The 18599-nt window shown below is 42.2% G+C and overlaps 1 protein-coding gene across 1 annotated transcript; it reads right to left on the bottom strand.

The window, feature by feature from the left end:
• Positions 1-9772: 9772 nt before the first annotated feature.
• On the bottom strand, positions 9773-10916 carry LOC145402926 (uncharacterized). Its single transcript, XM_080274822.1, has 2 exons — positions 10600-10916; positions 9773-9938 (listed from the first exon to the last, which is right to left on the bottom strand). Exons 1-2 carry the CDS (start codon positions 10914-10916, stop codon positions 9773-9775), a joined length of 483 nt encoding a protein of 160 aa, XP_080130948.1.
• Between the last annotated feature and the right edge of the window lie 7683 nt (positions 10917-18599).

Below are 18599 nucleotides of genomic sequence, written 5' to 3'. Positions count from 1 at the left end.
TATAAATAGTAGTACAGTACTAGTAATTATGCTTCAGTTGTAGGCAAATTGAAACATTGTTTCGCACTCAGGCTCATAGTGGTATATAACAGTTTTATACTGAAGTGCTGAACAATTTTCTGTACTGCACTATTATTAAAATCATCCACCATGACACAAATATCAGTTTCAAATGAATCACGCTGAAAAACATTGAAAAAAAATATATAAGCTTTAACCCAACCCAACCTAACCTAACCTCCATACCTAACGTAACCTAACTTTACGTATGACCTAACCTGTAATTTAAACGGTTTTACTTACGCATCTAACATTCTTGACCATCACTGCTATGTCCGATTGGTTTGGGTGAAACTATGGAATAATAACAAAGCAAGGCCTGTGACATGGACCCTTCCTCTCTTTTCCCATGCACACACATGGCCATGTGGGTCTTGTGCTCTGTGACATTAACATAATTAGGATATCCCATGACACCTACAACTGCTAAGAATGGTAAATATGCCCATATCCACTCACAATTCATAGGCTCACCTGATATGAAATGCTTGCTACAGAGGCGGGAGTAGGCCGTTGGCTGCCAAGTCTCCCTCTTCACGGCAGCTGTTCATTTCTGTCGCCTTTCCTCATTGGCTAGAAACCGGTAGAAGTGTACCCCACTTCCAGGTTTCTGCCTTGTCGTACAGCCGAAGGCACAAAGGTGGAATATCATTGTGGATTCTGCAATTCTCTCTCTCTAGACGCCCGAAAATTTGCAGTCCATACGGTGCCAAAAGTCACAGGACTCGTGACGTCACTTGGAAGAGATCTATAGTCTAACCACTATTAACCCATTCAGTCCGGAGACGCATTATATACTTTGTTTTTGCTGATATCAGGGCATTATGTTCACTTTAGTATGGAAGTTTCAGATTGGCGGGGTTAGATACAGCATTCATTAACTTAGTAGACACCTATCCTGAGTTGAATAAGACCGTCTAGAGGTAGCAAGAATAATCTGTAAAAAAGACGTCACCATACTGAAAGGGTTAAGAGGTTCCTTCAAGTTAGTTACCTACGTATACTAAAATTTACAGAAACTTACGGTACATCCTACTAATCATATACTCAGGGGTAAATATTTGCTTTGCTGGTCCACTACATCACACTAACGCCCTGTCCGTCACTAACTTCCTGATGCACCTTATCCGAGAATCATCTATGGGCAGAGAAACATTAGCGTATCTCAGATTAGGAATATTAGCCAACAGAGGAAAGTGAGGAACAGACGAGGTAAAATATCAGGTAGACTTTGAACCCCTCTTGTATTCCCCTCAGTGTACCAATGGCTTATGCGTTTGGGTGTAAAATAGCCTCCATGTATAAGTAGGCCACGACAGGGAGTGTGGCACTATAATTAGGCGAAATATTGCTCTCTCTCTCTCTCTCTCTCAGGCTCAGCTACAACAACAGACTGACACTTGAACATCGCGCTAATCATGGAAAAGCGCAATGAGAAGGATGCATGGCCACTGTATTATTAATTGTCTTATGTGGCACCGATATGTTTGTTTACGTCTTACATCTACTGTTTTTTTACCTCTTTAATACGCGTGACATAAGCACATACACTACAGATCATTCACCTTAACTTGGCCGAGATTTTCGTCTTTTCGCAGTTTATTTCCCATACCTGAGGGGCAGAATGTGACAATACTACGGCCTTGCAAGCTCCACAATGCACTTTTTCGTGACTAGCGCCATATCCAGGAGTCAGTTTCTTGTTGTAGCTCAGCCTTCCGGAGAGAGAGAGAGAGAGAGAGAGAGAGAGAGAGAGAGAGAGAGAAACTTTTCTCCTAGTTGAAGTGAAGTAATATTGTAGTATCACACTCCATGTAGTACAATACTCTCTTCACCTTCACTTGGACCAAATTTTCGTTCTTATGCGGCTAATTTCAAGTAGCATTGTTTAAAAAAGAATCAAAACTGGAACGCTACATTCTTTCCATTGAACTTCCTCGTGACTAGCATCATATTCCAGCGTTCATTTATGGCAACGGTTCCGCTTTCAAGATGGAAAGATGGTTATTTTGGGCCAAGTTAGACCAGAAGGAGTATCGTAACTGTAGCCGATTGTAGCCTACTACTGAAATGGATACGACACCAAGCTCCTCTTCCTGATCCATCCCCTCCACCCACCTCGTCCTTCGAGGCTCATATGTGACTGCGCAGACCAGAACCGTGGTACACTATTTTCATGGCGTAATGTTTTCAGGATGTGGCCATTTTGCTCTTTGAGTCGTATTTTAAGTGGATCTGGAGATTCGTAATACATTTTCTTTAGCTATTTATTATTTTACATTCTCTGCAATCTTATTTTGTTCTTATATTTTTAATATTGACGTATTTGGCCATTTTATTCTGAGGCATATATCAAGAGGATCTAGAGATTGCGTAACACATTTTCTCAAGTTATTTATTATATATATTACATCTTTATATTATCTTTTATTTTGGTTATATATTTCTAGTATTCAGATATTTTTCTCAGTAACGTTCAGGATGAAAGAAAGGTGTTTTTTATATATATATATATATATATATATATATATATATATATATATATAATGAATCGCAGAGAGACAGACTCCACGAAATTTCCAATATCACCTAAAGTTATTAAAATATGACCCCTATTACAACAAAATTAACCCGCGCAATCCAGTGATGTATTTCGTTTTATTCATACTAATTAAAGACAATTTGATGTAGAATTAGAGAGACTGAAACAGGGGAGAGTAGAATGAGCTTTCCGTCCTTAACACTTTTGATATGAGGGGCTTTCCCGAAATAAATAAATAATATATAATGTAAAAAAAACTTCACTGGAGTGAGGTGGTTAAGATTAGAGACAGTTACCATTGCAAATGTCGTGGTGGAAAATGGTGGTCGTTAATAGAGCCTATGTTGCAAGCTACACACTCCGAAATTTGCTGGTAAAAAGCAAGGGAGGCTGGTATTTTGGTTTTCTTTACAGCAAGCGTGGAATATGATGTATTGGTAGATAGTCAGATAAGTAATTAGATGGACAGACATGCAGATCGATAAGTACACAGACAGGTAGATAGGCAGATAGATTAGACAGACAGATAGATAGACAGACAAACAGACAGATAGTTTACATATTTTACAAATTACGGTGAGCCAGAAGTTGTAACTGTACTATAACAGTAAGAGTGAGACAAGAGTGAAGAAACAGTGACTCAGGTGTAGTGCCAGTCAGCACCGTCACTGCCTCTGCGCCTCACCTCGTTCATTGTACCATCACAGTCCTTACCTATGTTCTTTACTCCAACCTGCCCGCACTGGAATAGGGACCTGGATTATGAATTTGACGATTGCGTGTGATAGCCAGGAGACTGGAACTTAACAAAAAATGAATGTCTTCCTTGCTGACCCTCGTGTAGTCGATAGGGATTAATATAAATCTATATTTTGCTGTAATCCCACCTGCACTGGGTGGTGGAGGTAGTGAATTGCGGTACTGATTTTATTTTCCCTTTTCAGTACGAAACTTATCCTCAGGTGTAGACATTCAGTTAGCTTGTCACCAGATGGTTTCCTGTACTCGGGGAAACCATTACTACGGTGGGTGATAACCATTAAACTAGTTAATAGATGACCAGGGAATTAGTGTTTGGAAATCATCTAACCGGATATGATCCATAATAGTCCAAGGTATGGATGGTGTTTGGTGTCAGTCAGGGTTTGTGACTGGTTATCCTTGCTATGTCTGTACTACTTGGCCTCGTCCCGGGTCTTACCCTCCTGATGGCATGATGGATGCATCTACAGTAGACACCCCTGCCTGATATAGCCTTGAACAGCTGAGTCCCGCGTCATACCTTTCTGATGGGATGATGGATGCATCTAGACATCACTGCCCGATACAGCCTTGAACAGCTGAGGATGAGGCAATTGTGGCTGTTACTTTCACTCAATGGAGAAAATCGGGTCCCGCAGAGAACCAAAAACAGGCTGACAAAGGCAAAGAAAGTTGTCAGATCACCAGCTCTCTTGACGGATGAAGGGAAAGTGGGAGACGTTTTCACTTTGGGCGAACTTTCAACATGATAACACTAGTGCGAACGTTTGCCCATGTTTCTCCGGTGAGCACTTATTAAACGACTTTTGTATGATTTCATCTCAGTGTGTGGTCCATCCAGTCCTCTCAACAGTAACTTTTTTCTTTCATGGTTTAGTGAGATGTTTATAATTCAGAAACTAACAAGGAAACATGAGAATTTAGGACAAGCTTTGATTAACTCGTTCTCTGAAATTTTTCCCCTAAGCTGCATAAAAGAGATCGATGCTATCTTGAATAATATTCCTAAGTGTGACAAACAAATCAGACCACGAAAAGAAAGGAAAAAAAAATCAAAGCCGGATAACACGTTTTACTCGTAGGCAATCCTGGTGCATTAAGTTCACTTCTGAAAAATTAATCGATGTTGGGGATTAAGAACACAGCATTTTTACCTTTACCATTACAAGATTAGGTTGTTTTGATGAATTCACTGGCTTAGGTCATACTGAGTTTACACAGGTAAGCTTCAGTTTCACACAACACTCCTTACTTTTGCAATGAAAGGGAGTTCATTGCTAGGTGAAATACAGAAAGTTTTAATAGAAAAGTTTTTGATGCTGGACCAAAACTTGGGTTATGCAAATACATTTCCCACTGGTGTTGTAAGAAGTATGAAGCCGCCTTGCACCTGTACTACAAGCAGACTCGTACCACCTACACCACAGGGACAGGAGAAACAATACCTGACTTTCGTATCTCTCCTCATTCGTGTTCCCTCTGAATCTGAGGAGCTGTTTCCTGGATTTCCTCACCCTACGTGAAAGTAGGAAATTAGGTAAGGATAACTATTTTCTGTTCTATCCTCCTTTTATTCTTTTCTGCTTCATTACACCTCCTCCCCACCTCCCCACCCCCAGCCTAGAGCGTGACATGGGTGTGCCTAAAGAGCGTGGTTGAGGTGCGTGTTGCCTCAGGTGGGGGAGATAAAAGCCAGGGGAGGCACAAAGGACACAGGATTTGGGGACTCACCTGGGAAGCCACACACCCTCGCTCCTCACCTCCCGCCTCTGTCCTCATCACCACAACAGGTAAGTTATAAGTGTCTCTGATAGTACAAATATACAGTAATTTTCTGGATGTACTTTTTTTTCTTTAATTGCTGATTACCATAACACTGGCGATGCTGAGGAAGAAAAAGGTAAGTGTAGCGCCACTGACTTTATTGAAAAGAAGACATTTACCTACAGAAGGCAACGGTAATGTCCATGAGCCATAATGGAGCCAGTGCTACGAGTATTTGTGATTAAGCCTTTTAGATTGGTGTTGACCTTTGTCATTGGTTTGTATTTCATTCTGTGGTAAATAGTTTAATTCTGTCAGTATTCTCATAGATTAGTGTCGCATTATGTATTAATTTATGGTAATTTCAAGTTGTTACTGTCTACCCTTCCTGAGAAGCATCCCGCGTGGCATCATGGCGGCGGCCCTCACTCTGGGCGGCATCGGGCTGGGATTTGGTGCGGCGGCAGTGGCGGGTGCTGTGGGCCTGGGCATCGTGGCAGCAGCTGCTGCGGGCGCCCACAGGCACCACGGCCATGGCGGAGGCGGGTATGGCGGTGGTGGTGGAGGTTATGGCGGTGGCGGACACGGTGGTGGATTTGGCAGTGGGGGCGGCCATGGTGGGTACGATGGAGGCCACCCTGATGGGTTCGTTGGTGGATATCGCAGGCGGCGGGCGGTGGCGACGGGTAAAGGCGAAGAAAAGGGAGCTGGATCTGCCAGTGTGGCTCAGGTGCTGGAGCTGGTGCGGGCACAGGACGTCACTGGTTGTGGGCTACGTCTTGTGTGTGAGCTGGGAGGCGTCGATCCCCGTAGCCTTACTGTTGAAGAACTAGCCATCGTAGACTTTATAGGGTCAGTCATTGGCCATATTTTCTTGTTATACTGTGAATAACAAGACTTAGAAACTGCAGTAGATACCTTATATATTTTTATAGTTTAGGTTTTTGATTAATACTAATCGTTACGAAAGATTTCATGAAACATTTGTGTGCACAGCAATCTTATACTCCTCAGTTCCCGAAAATACATTTTCCTCGCAAGACAGCAGTTTTCCCCCCAAAGCTGCCCGGTAATGAGTTGGAGTAGGGAATGGAGTCGGGCAGGTAAAAAATATTTGAACCTCCCCTCACCACCACCATCACCGCGTTCCCTTTACCAGTAGTTGGATCCACTCCGTTAACTTACGCTGTATTTTCTTCCCACAGCCCTGGTGTGGTGCCGGGTGAAGGTGTGTTGCCCCCGGGTGCGTCAGGGGAGTACAAGGCGGCCCGGGGGTTGGGTGAGGCGGGCAGGGACTGTGCACTGACGTTCCCCACCTGTCCCCTCGACGGTACCCAGCTGATGCAAGTGGTGGCACAGTACCTACCATGACAACACCGATGACATCAACTACACATCCTGACAACTAAGCTATACCAGTCACACACCCTTCATAACATACAATATATCCTAGCAATACCATTACACCGGCCCCACATCCCCGGCCATACAACTAAGCTACACCAATCATACACCCCAAACAACACCACTAACACCAGTCACATTTTCTTCATGACATACACTGCAGCATATAATACCAACTCATTTTTATTGATGTTACCAGAAATCAAACAGCCACACCGCTTACAAACCCTTCACAATATATAATACAGCATAATGGTACCAACTTTTTATCTTTGCTGAAAACCGCACCAGTAGGCTACACCAATTACACACTGCTTACAACATACCGTACATAATATCAACTGTTTACTTTACTATTGCCTCCCTACCCCTACCCCCGTCACACACACACACACACACACACACACACACACACCTTCATAACATACCGCATTTCTTACCATCTCGTGTTTTATTCATCAATTTCCTGAAACCTTATCCCATATTTTCTCAAGGCCTCTGTATTACTACATCTAATCACCCGTCCCTCCCACCATACAAAGTCACTATTTGTCATGCACTTCTCACCTTCTAACTAAATAAATAAAATGAAATAAAATAAATGAATAGCTCCCTGATAATAATTTCAAACATCATTGTCTCACCCACATTTTCAGCATTTTAATTTTACGGAGAGAGAAACAGGGGAGGAAGTTTCAACGCCTGAAAAATTGGCAAAGCAGAAACAATTGCAGTATCAACAATAACCAGACAATTGTAAACACAACAGTTTAAGATGGCTTGCTGGGTCTGTGCCTTGTTTTTACAGAGTGTAGAGTTTGGAGGAGAAAAGTTTTCACCATAAATGACTGTCACAGTAAACCTAGAGTAGAGCTGTTAAGATTCGGAAACCTCACACATGGCTTGAATGACACTTTAATAATATTCAGGAAAAGATGGATGAGGTTATCGTATTACGTGAGGGTACAGTAGTGGGATACTAAACGCCCTCTGAGCAAACGTGATTTCTTCTTCAGCTCGAGTATGTATAGTTATAACGGAAAAATAGCTGGTATCATGACGGACTGTCCTTACGATAGACTTCCATGATACACAAATCTATGCAAGTTGTATTTTAATCTCCACAATTAGAGGGAAAACATTTTGAAGTGAAAGATTAAATTCATTAGTTTACAATTTATGTTGCCTGTATTTACAGTTATTTACCCCTTCCTGTAGAATGTTGTGGATGTTTCATTATACACAGCCTGTGTACCCAAGACTAATATTTGAGTGTCGTCTTCTGCTCCACTGGCATAATTTCGTACTAATAGCATTCAGGTCTTTTATATCATACAATATGTACATGAAAATTTTACCAAAAATGAATGAATTATAAAACAACTCGCACAATATTTAAACCAGTTGACTAAAAACTCACTCTTCTCCAAGTCCACTCGAGACCGTCTTTCTTAGTTGATTCTTCCTGCCCCCAGATAGGCCTAATATCATTCATCATAGGAAAGACCTCTCTAGCCGACAGGATTTATGAAGCCCGTATTTACCCCTGAAGTTTCCCCTAAACTGAATAAAATCGTCCGGAGGCAGCAAGAATATAATGAGAAATATCGTCATACCAGTGAAGGGGATAAGATTCATCCTGGGATTATTGTGATGGACTCTTTTTTTTTTTTTTTTTCGAGGACGTATATATGATTTTTCTGTAATTTTTTGCTCCTCCAGACGACTTTATTCAGTACAAAAGAAGAAGATTTCCGAACTGTGGGGATTACGTACAGCTTTCCCTAATCCCCTCGTCTATCTATCTATCTATTGCCAGACGCCTCAATCTCGTTTGGGGTGGCCACAAACAAATCGCCTCCAAGACGCCCTGTCCCCCGCCATTTCACTGCCCTGCTCCCAACTCACACCCCCCTCTCTCATATACCTCTCCACCCCATCCCTCCATCTCATCCTCGGTCTCCCCCTCCCTCTTCCACCCTCCACCTCACTCACATACACTCTCTTCGTCAATCTTTCACCCTCCATCCTCTCCACATGGCCAAACCACCTCAGTGTGTTCCTCACAACGCTTCCTATCACATCCACATCCACACCACAACGCTCCTTTATATCCTCATTCGTCAGCCTGTCTCTCCACGTGACTCCACAGGCTCCTCTTAAATCCCCTCGTGACTAGAGTTTTTTATCTAAGTTGAATAAAACCATCTGGTGGTAGCAAGAATATAAGACAATAATACATCAGAGACTGGATCATAATTATCATAATCATCATTATTATCATCAAATTATTAATTCCCACACTCCGATTTAAAAATTATTTTAATCTCTACGCCATTTTAATCGCCTTAATCTCTTGAGTACTGCATACAATAATAATAATAATAATAATAATAATATTATTATTATTATTATTATTATTATTATTATTTTTATTACCTCTGGATGATGATATTCAACTTATGAAGCTGAATGAAATCGTCTGCTAGATAAAATAAACAAATAATTATGTCTTTGGATTCATCCCCTCCCCCCGAACTGGAGGAGTAAGATATAGCCTTCAGTAACCCTGTCAGTACTAATTAGTACCAAAGAGGTTAGTCGAGAATTTTAAAGGCATCTGGTTGCGAGGAGTTATTTATTTATTTTTTAACTGAATAAAATCTTCTTTTCTTACCCATGATGAAATACTCAGGTGCTAGAACAGCGGTGAAAGGGATGAGTATGCTTTTTCTTTTTCTTTTCTTTTTTCTGTTCTTTTTTCTCATGGTTTCTTGGAACTTGAGAAAGTAAGGTGAAAGACGAAGTAACGTGGGTGTTGTCATGGCAGTTCTCTTTTGTGGTTTGTTCTGTTTGTTCAGAGTGTGCCGTACATGAGGAAGAGCTGGTTGTAGTGATGGGAGTCTGCTGAAAGGGAGCAGTACACGGGAAAGGGTGGCGTGGAGTGATGGGAAATAGTGATGAGTTTAGAGGCTGAATCGTGTGACTGGTGTAGGTTAGTTGGTGTTGTCAGGGATGTGTAGTTGGTGTTTTGGTGTTGCGGGAGTATGACTAGTGTTACTTGTGTTGTCATGGGTGTGTAGGTGGTGTCAGTGGTGTTGTCATGGATGTGTGACTGCAATTAATATTGTCATGAATGTAGTCGGTGTTGTCATGGGTGTGTAGCGTATGTTGTGAAGGGTGTGTGACGCGTATAGCTTAGTGATGTCATGGGCTTTGTAGGTGGTGTCAGTGGTGTTGTCATGGTAGGTACTGTGCCACCACCTGCATCAGCTGGGTACCGTCGAGGGGACAGGTGGGGAAGGCCAGTGCACAGTCTCTGCCTGCCTCACCCAACCCCAGGGCCGCCTTGTACTCCCCTGACGCACCCGGGGGCAACACACCTTCACCCGGCACCACACCAGGGCTGTGGGGAAGAAAATCAGTGTGAGGTAAGGTGACGACAAGTTGTTATAGGAATGCTGCTTGTTACTACTACTACTACTACTACTGCTCCTGTTACTGGTACTACTACTACAACTTCTGTTACTGGTACTACTACTACTACTCCTGCTACTACTACTACTATTACTGCTACTACTCCTACTACTACTACTATTACTACTGCTGCTACTAGTTATTATTATTGTTATTATTTTATTCTGAGTCCGACTCTGGGTATATACTCGATAGTCCCTTCCATGAGGCCCAGCAGTCCTCCTACGTGTCGCACACCTTCACATGTCACCACTTTGACACTAATACCCATCGTCCAAACTGAATAAATGCTTGGGCTGTCTCATTCATTACTGTTTTAATGGTATAACTGGAGGTGTTTTAAGTGGGTCATGTGGAAGAACAGTACAAAGTAGTTGGACAAAATTTACTTCATTTGACAGTTCCCTGCCTAAGTCTGAGCTCGAACTCTCCTCATTACAGATACCAGATCACTTTAATTGTCCTGAAAAACACCCAGGAAATATGAACCGGTCCGCGGGTAACATTTAGCAGAATAAGCATCCACAGGCACCATAAGGATGTGTTAGCTAATGGCGGCACGTAAGGCTGAGACATAGTGAGAAACAAACCCGATCAGGTCCAATATGGCTTCTGCGTCCCCGTGCAGGAGGTGGCGTGGGGTGGCGCCCAGGTCACATGCCAGCCGCAGCCCACACCGCGATGCATCCTCCTGCCTCACCAGCTCCATCACTCTCTCTATGGCCTCGCTTTCCTGCTGCAGGGACCTCCCTCGGCGGTGGCCTCTACCCCGTCTGCGTCCGCGTGAGGCCAGGGCGGCGGCGGCGGCTACGCCAAGAACGGCGGCACCTGCTATGGCTGCACCCGCTGTGGCAGCACCCAGACCCGTGGCGGCCAGCCCAGTCGTGCCCAGGGTTATGGTGGCCATGCTGGGGGAAAGTTGTCACTGCTTCATATATGAAAAAAAAAAAAAAAAAAAAAAAAATTGGTTTTACGCCAGGTATCCCCAAAGGGCTAAGGCGTTGCCCCTTGGTAGAGGACTTTTGGATTAGAACGTTTAGCATTTTATGACCGGATGCCCTTCCTGATGTCTACCAATGACCCTTGGGTGGATTCGATCCTCCGACCCTTCGGTCAGAGCAGAGCGCTCTAACCCACTGAGCCACGACTGCTTCATATATGATGAGTCATGCTTGTCATTTCACTCGCTATACACCGTGTTTAGTGCAAATATCATCATCAGCCCAAACATAATTGTTCCCTAAAAGGTTGAAATGACGTAGGGTGTGAAAATAAAGAAAGGACAAGTTAGAGAACTATCACACACCATGCTCAGGGAAAAATCCACAAAACGTTGACATCATCCAAGTGTTCAAAGTACTGATTCCGTGAATTTTTCATACTAAACTATCCTTAGATTTTTTCATTATCATTATTTTTTCTCTCCCGAGCATCACGCGTGTGAAAATTTTGAACGTAATTCTGAAAGAAGTGTTCCTCTCCTGCAGAACAAAATATAAAAGTTAAGACACTACTTAGGTCCATCTTAACGATCCTACACCCACTCTGTTCAGATGTGTTAATTAGTGCTTACAAATTTCGGTAAACCTTAAAAAATGAAATGCAGAGTTCCACAAATATTCAGCTGACTGCTGTAAGTGTCTGTATTCATCGAGTCTGGAAAGAATTTGGCCTGTTATTTTAGTTTACATAGCTGCAGCCATTCGGTATGAGTGCGAGGGGGGATGCAGTGAAGGACTCAATTGTTTACAATGAAGTTATATCATCGCTGGACTCTTTTCATCATTGCTGACTACACTCTGCAATGTAGGATGCAAATCAATCGTTTTTGATAATAGTACCTGTTCCCCATTTTATCTTTAGAAATTGAAGACTTGCCTTACTATTGGCAGTTTCAGATTTAGGACCTCATTCTTGGCGATATTATAGGCTTCGCTACAATGTTTTCTTAGCAGTTTTTTGTGCCTACTACATATGGATATTCTCTTTTATGGTACCGTATTTATATATTTAAGCATCGACATAGTGCCTCAGTAACGTACAAAATGATAAAATGTGCAAATGTGGAAGATGCAATGAAGCCTCCCATGGCATCCACAATATGGGACTTCAGCATAGGGTACTTCGTCTCACCTGGTTCTGTAGCGGAGGTGAGTATAAACAGTGACGGTGCGGGATGGAAGCTGTCGCGTCCTTAGGCTTTCCTGGGCTTATATATTAGTGGGTCCTTCCTTGTCCTGTGTGTGTGTGTGTGTGTGTGTGTGTGTGTGTGTGTGTGTCCTTATTAGTGACAGGCTGACCACAACAATACGTCACAAGCCCACACGTACTGTTACACTCACGCATACGCACATATTAACAAATTCACACACAGGCCGACCATAACCATACATCACATACATACATACACATCAACTACACTCACGTAAAGACATCAATTAGAAAAGAGTATCGTGCAGGAAGGGTACGATGGTATCCGAAATGAGCAAATTAGTCTGTGAAATCCCCCAAACATTAATCTGTTATTATACCAATATCCATACAATAACAATAACGACTATCAAATGTCACGTGCAAGCGATATATGGCTTCGTTATGTAAGCAGGTTTACTATCATGGGAAAAAAATGATCTAGCATTTTGTAATAGTCAATGTCCGTGGTGTCAAACTGTATGCTTGCCAAGTGTGTACCGTCACTTATATGATCAACTATATTAGGAAAAACACACACAGGCCTACAATAATTATACATCATAAACACCCAAATGAAGTCACACATGTAAGTACTCGTACAACACACACACACACACACACACACACACACACACACACACACACACACACACACACACACACGAAGACTGATTTGCAGCCACACAAAGCATCCAGTACTGTACACCAAACCACACACATAGAATGATCATCATGTTACACTTGTACTTAATTGTCCACACAGTATTGGTTTTCTATACTCGTATATTTACACACACACACACACACACACACACGCTCGCTGGTGCAGTGGTAACGTTCTCGCTTGCCAACTCGTGGACGGGAGTTCGCGCCTCGCTCAGGTTGCGAAAAGTTTCACTGACGAAGTGGGTGGTTACTGTCCCCCTTGAGCAAGGGGACGGGTGTGTGCGTGTGTGAAGGTCACAGCCTTGCCCTTAGATCGGACTATATGAGCTCTCAGCTCACTTCCGGGAGGGTAAAAAGCTGACGATCACGACCATCAAGTGATCCTGACTGACCCGGTGAATTACACACACACACACCGCTCACTGGTGCAGTGGTAACGTTCCCGCTTAACAACTGGTGGACGGGAGTTCGCGCCTCGCTCAGGTTGCGAAAAGTTTCACTGACGAAGTGGGTGGTTACTGTCCCCCTTGAGCAAGGGGACGGGTGTGTGCGTGGTGAAGGTCACAGTCTTGCCCTTAGATCGGACTATATGAGCTCTCAGCTCCCTTCCGGGAGGGTAAAAGCTGACGATCACGACCATCAAGTGATCCTGACCGACCCGGTGAATTACACACACACACACACACACACACACACACCGCTCAAAACCTAACACCTGCTCTCACAATGCGAATCACGGGTGTAATTATGAAGAAACTACTTTATATTCATAAACTGGGTAAGCACCTGCTATTGAAAGTGTATTATTGAATATGGACAAAGCTAAAACACTAGCTGAGAAGCAAAGTTTTTATTCATTACAAAATTCATCAGTCTGGGAAAAATCAGTAAATGTCATTGAGGACTGAGTATGCAGTACTGGGGACGACTTAATGGGAAATTACAGTGGTGGATATGTGACAGAGAAATTACATGTAATGGTCATGGATATATAATAAAAATATTATGATCGTAAAAAAGCAGGTGAATATATAGGCCTATTGCATAACCCAGCGTGGGTAGTGGAGTATTTACACAATCTATTATTTACTTCCCAGCGGTTCACCCCTTCACTCTGAAGGTTCTCCCCTTAGATGACTAATATCTTCTGGCGTTGGCCAGAATAAATGGCACATTATACCCTCAGCCTGAGGGTATTAATTAAGAATGATGCCTAGATCAAAAGTACTCAGAAAACACAGCAACTTCTTGTCCAAACTTTGACCATGACCCGTAATCTTATTTATTATTATTATTATTATTATTATTATTATTTTATCAATCTGCGCTGATATAGAAACATTTCTTCCCAGACCCAGACACATTGTATGTGACAGTGTTAACTCAAACTGGATCTGGCATGCCCGAAAAATTTTGTTAACATACATACCCAAATACTTGCGTATTATAATATAGAAACGAACTCGATCACAGTAGCTACGCTTTTGTCATCGCTAATAAAAGTGCATAAGAAAATACAGTAACGGATATCTCCGATGTCTGAGAAGAACATTCACAACAAAATTAATTCTAGACAGAAAGCTTATCCTTACGAATGTGGTTATAGCCTGCAAAAGTTACACAGGCAAGCGATGACCAAGGAAAGTAAATACACATTAGAGCATGTAATCTAAATAACTGGGACACAGCAGCACACGGAAGTTCAACAACAACAACAAGGCCAGCCAGTTACCGTAAACACACTATTTTCCCCCACCTAAGTTATTCCCGATGGAGGCCACAGTTGAAGCGCTGTGAGTACCAGGCCCCATAACACCAAATACGTGGCCTTGGGGGCTTGTTGGTGCTGAGTCAGTCTGCTGTGTGGAAATTTGGGAGGAGACAAGGACCGAGAAGCAGACATTTTTATATTTTATGCATATATTCTGTAGGCATTTTTACGTCATAAGCCATTGAGCGTTAGGTTTTCTGTTTTTAGGATCATCGCTCTTACTTAACTTGCCTCTATCCCTAACCTAACCTAAGCCACCTAACAAACCAACCGAAATCAACCTACATCTTCCAGGGAAAATGGTATCCACTCCACTTCAGTAAAAAAGTATGCAATCACGAACACCTTAATTCCTTCACTGGCGTATTAATTAAGTTATTCCTGCTCTCTCATATTTAATTCCGCTTCCAAGAGAATTTTCAAACTGCAGGCACTAGATATCGTACAAACTACGTTTATAATTATTTTTTTCACCAGCAGAGAATCTTTTGAAGTTGAAAAAATCGCCTGGTGGTAGAATATTCAAAAATAAAATTCGTCTTAGCGCTGAAGGGTTTATTATTTGTTACTATGAAAATCTTTAACCTTTTTTCTTTTAGTACGCCGATTCTATACTAAGTGTTTATCAAGTGATTGTTTCTCAGCGCATGATTTTACTGTTATGTCACAGGTATACAAACTCTATTGCTTTATGTTTTATGAAGTTAAAGTTACTATTACAGGTTTCTCTCTCTCTCTCTCTCTCTCTCTCTCTCTCTCTCTCTCTCTCTCTCTCTCTCTCTCTCTCTCTCTCTCACTCTGTCTATTGCTAGACACCTTAATCCCATGAGGGGTGGCCATCTCTCACTCTCTCTCTCTCTCTCCCTCCCTATTTATTTAGCTATTGCCAGACACCTTAATCCCGTAAGGGGTGGCAGCAAACAAATCGCCTCCACGTCCCCCTGTCCTCTGCCATTTGTCTGCCCTCTCTCCATCACACACACCCCTCTCTCATATATCTCTCTTTATTCCACCCCTTCATCTCATCCTTGGTGTCCCCCTTCCCCTCTCCCCCTCCACCTCACTCAGCACATTTTACGTAGCGATTTATTTTGTATTTTGTATCCAGACATTCTCTTTTATTTTATTCAGATATTTCTAGTATCGATAAAGTTTGCCATAAAAAAATACAGGAGGATGAAATGTACACTAAGCAAGATAAATCGCCGTGGAGGAGGTGTTGCGGCAAGTGTAGGTCAGCCATCACCCTCAGCATATCCATCATCGCACAACAGCAAGCTCTCTCCACGCATCATTACTTTCCCCCTCCCCCCCCTCTCTCTCTCTCTCTCTCTCTCTTTCTCAATCTATCTATCTGGCTAGCTCTCTCATAGAAAGTCATTGGACCGAAAGGGTGACGTTAGGGACCTTGAATATTGCAAAGATGGTTCCTTATTATTCCGCGTGACGACAAGGTAACACCCATAACAGTCTCAAAGGCCACATGAACCATATAAGCTGATTAAGACGCTTAGGTGAGCCACGAGTATACGAAGTGAGCATCCAATGGGGCGAGTGTGGAAATGTGGAATTGGATAGGAAGCTGAAACATTGCAGAAAAAGTGGATGGGCTCAGAGATGGCAAGTGATAGATAAATAGATAGATAGATAAATAGATGGATGGATGGATATATAGATCGATAGATAGATAGACATATAGATAGATAGATAGATAGACAGACAGACAGGTAGGATAGATAGATAACAACAGACAGAGTGACAGATAGTTGGATGGATGAATGGATGGACAGATATGTATTTAGTTGTATATATACATACATATATATATATATATTTATATCTATCAATCAACCAATTAATCAATCTATCTATCTATCTATATACAGAGAGAGAGAGAGAGAGAGAGAGAGAGAGAGAGAGAGAGAGAGAGAGAGAGAGAGAGAGAGAGAGAGAGAGAGAGAGCGGGGAAGAATCAAATACACAGAAGACAAAAAACTGAAAGAACAAATACAAAGAAAAAAGAACACAAATGCAAAAACCAGAAGAAAAACAACACACCTCATAGAAAGCAGACTGATGCAGAAAAAAGAAAGAAAGAAAGAAAAAGAAGAAAGAAAGAAAGAAAAAGAAGAAAGAAAGAAAGAAAAGAGAGAAAGGCAAAACAAAGAAAGAAAAGTAAGAGAGATTGAAAGAAAGAAAAGTAAGAAAAATTGAAAGAAAGAAAGCGCGGGAACAGATACAATACCCTCAGGCGACGCTGCAGATGATGAACTAAAAACAACAGCCGGCGAATGAAAGCATATCGTATCGTAGAAAGCAGCGAGGAGATTGACAGGTAACCACAGACGAAATTAGCTGCAAATCAGACGAAGACACAAGCACGCAGTGAAGAGCGGACCGGAAATGAAAGCAGGCCAAGAACTACAATCAGACAAAGAAGGAAAAAATAAAAGAAAGAAAGAAGCAAACAAATAATAATAATAATAATAATAATAATGGTGATGGTGATGGCATTCAGACAAAGCATCTCACCAGCACAAAAGACAATGCATTTCAGGAAAAAATCTATCCATCCATACATCATCCAGTCTTTTTTTTTGCCCCTTCAGGAGCGTAGGAGGCCGGGGCTAGTGTACTTAGTCCCGACATCTGAGGCGATGGTGACCAGCCTCATTCTTCCCTGAGAGGTATTATGTGAGCAATAAAAACCAACCCTTCCTCGGATGTAAACCCTTATATGCTCAATCCGGTTGGAGCGCCCTAACACACTAAGCCACCAGGCTCCATTTTGTTCTATGGTTATAGCCCACTCTACTAAATGGGTTTCTGGCTTACAAGAAACTGTCTGGCATGTCACTAAGCGTAGAGTTACCGGAAGGCATCACTACATCGAAAGTGTGTGCGCCTCCACCTATCACCATGGCATATAGCAAAAATAAGAGCATCAGCAACAAGGGATCTTAGAGTCAAAAGAGGACCTAAAACTCAAGAAAGCATTGAAACCCTTCGCCTCGAGGGAATATTATCTCCTCGTCTGAATGAATTGTCTGCTATTAACAAGAATAAAGTACAAAGGACGTTCGTGGGCTGAAAGGGATGCCAACAGAGAATCCGGAACTTAACAGAGGATTCAAGAGTTAACAAAGGATCTAATAAAAAGTCAGCAGAGGATCCCCAAGTCAACAGAGGATTCAGAAGTTAACAGAGGATTCAGAGACAAAAGAGAATCCAACAGTCAAGAAAGAGTCCATTAAACAGGTCAAGAGAGAGTCTAAAAGTCAACAGAGGGATCCCAAAGTCAACAGAGGGATCCCAAACTCAACAAAGGGATCCCACAATCAACAGAGGGGTCCCAAAGTCAACAGAGGGATCCCACAGTCAACAGAAGGGTCCCAAAGTCAACAGAGGGATCCCAAAGTCAAGTCCCAAAGCCAACAGGAAGATTTAAAAGGCAAGGAAACGAGCGTAGAAAGTAACCTGCGGAATTTTGAAGCACTTCCGACTCGAGAGGGCGAGGAGCGGTGCAGGAAGGGGGGGGAGACGAGGGCAGAGAAAGTGGTGCTGGCGGTTTTCACTTTTTTTTTTTTGCTCAGATTCATTGGGTGATGCTGTGCTTTCTGCGTAGTGCGTTCATATGGTTAAACGTGCATATTATCGTTAACGTCATTTTTAATATTATTGTAATTGTTATTATTATGATGATTATTATTATTGTGGGAAAGAGGTGGAAGGAAACACGGGTGAAATAGAGGTAAGTTTCCTTCCACCTCCTTCCCACACTTGTCATAATGTCTCTACATTATTATTATTATTATTATTATTATTATTATTGCTGTTATTATTACCTGGTTTTCCTTTTTTCTTCCTATAACAGCGACAACACTACTGCTACTACTACTACTACTACTACTACTACTACTACTACTACTACAGTACTACTATTACTGCTACTGATATTAA

Source organism: Coenobita brevimanus, chromosome 59, assembly GCF_032717465.1.
Source record: "Coenobita brevimanus isolate Jiangsu-jjx chromosome 59, ASM3271746v2, whole genome shotgun sequence".
NCBI lineage: Eukaryota > Metazoa > Arthropoda > Malacostraca > Decapoda > Coenobitidae > Coenobita > Coenobita brevimanus.
This window is presented reverse-complemented; position numbering and strand designations above follow the sequence as displayed.

Excerpts from the sequence above, each read along its gene's own strand:
- LOC145402926 (XM_080274822.1), bottom strand. The coding sequence starts at position 10,916 with ATGGCCACCATAACCCTGGGCACGACTGGGCTGGCCGCCACGGGTCTG. Across the intron at positions 9,939-10,599 it reads GCCATATTGGACCTGATCGG|CCCTGGTGTGGTGCCGGGTG; the intron begins GTTTGTTTCTCA and ends TCTTCCCCACAG.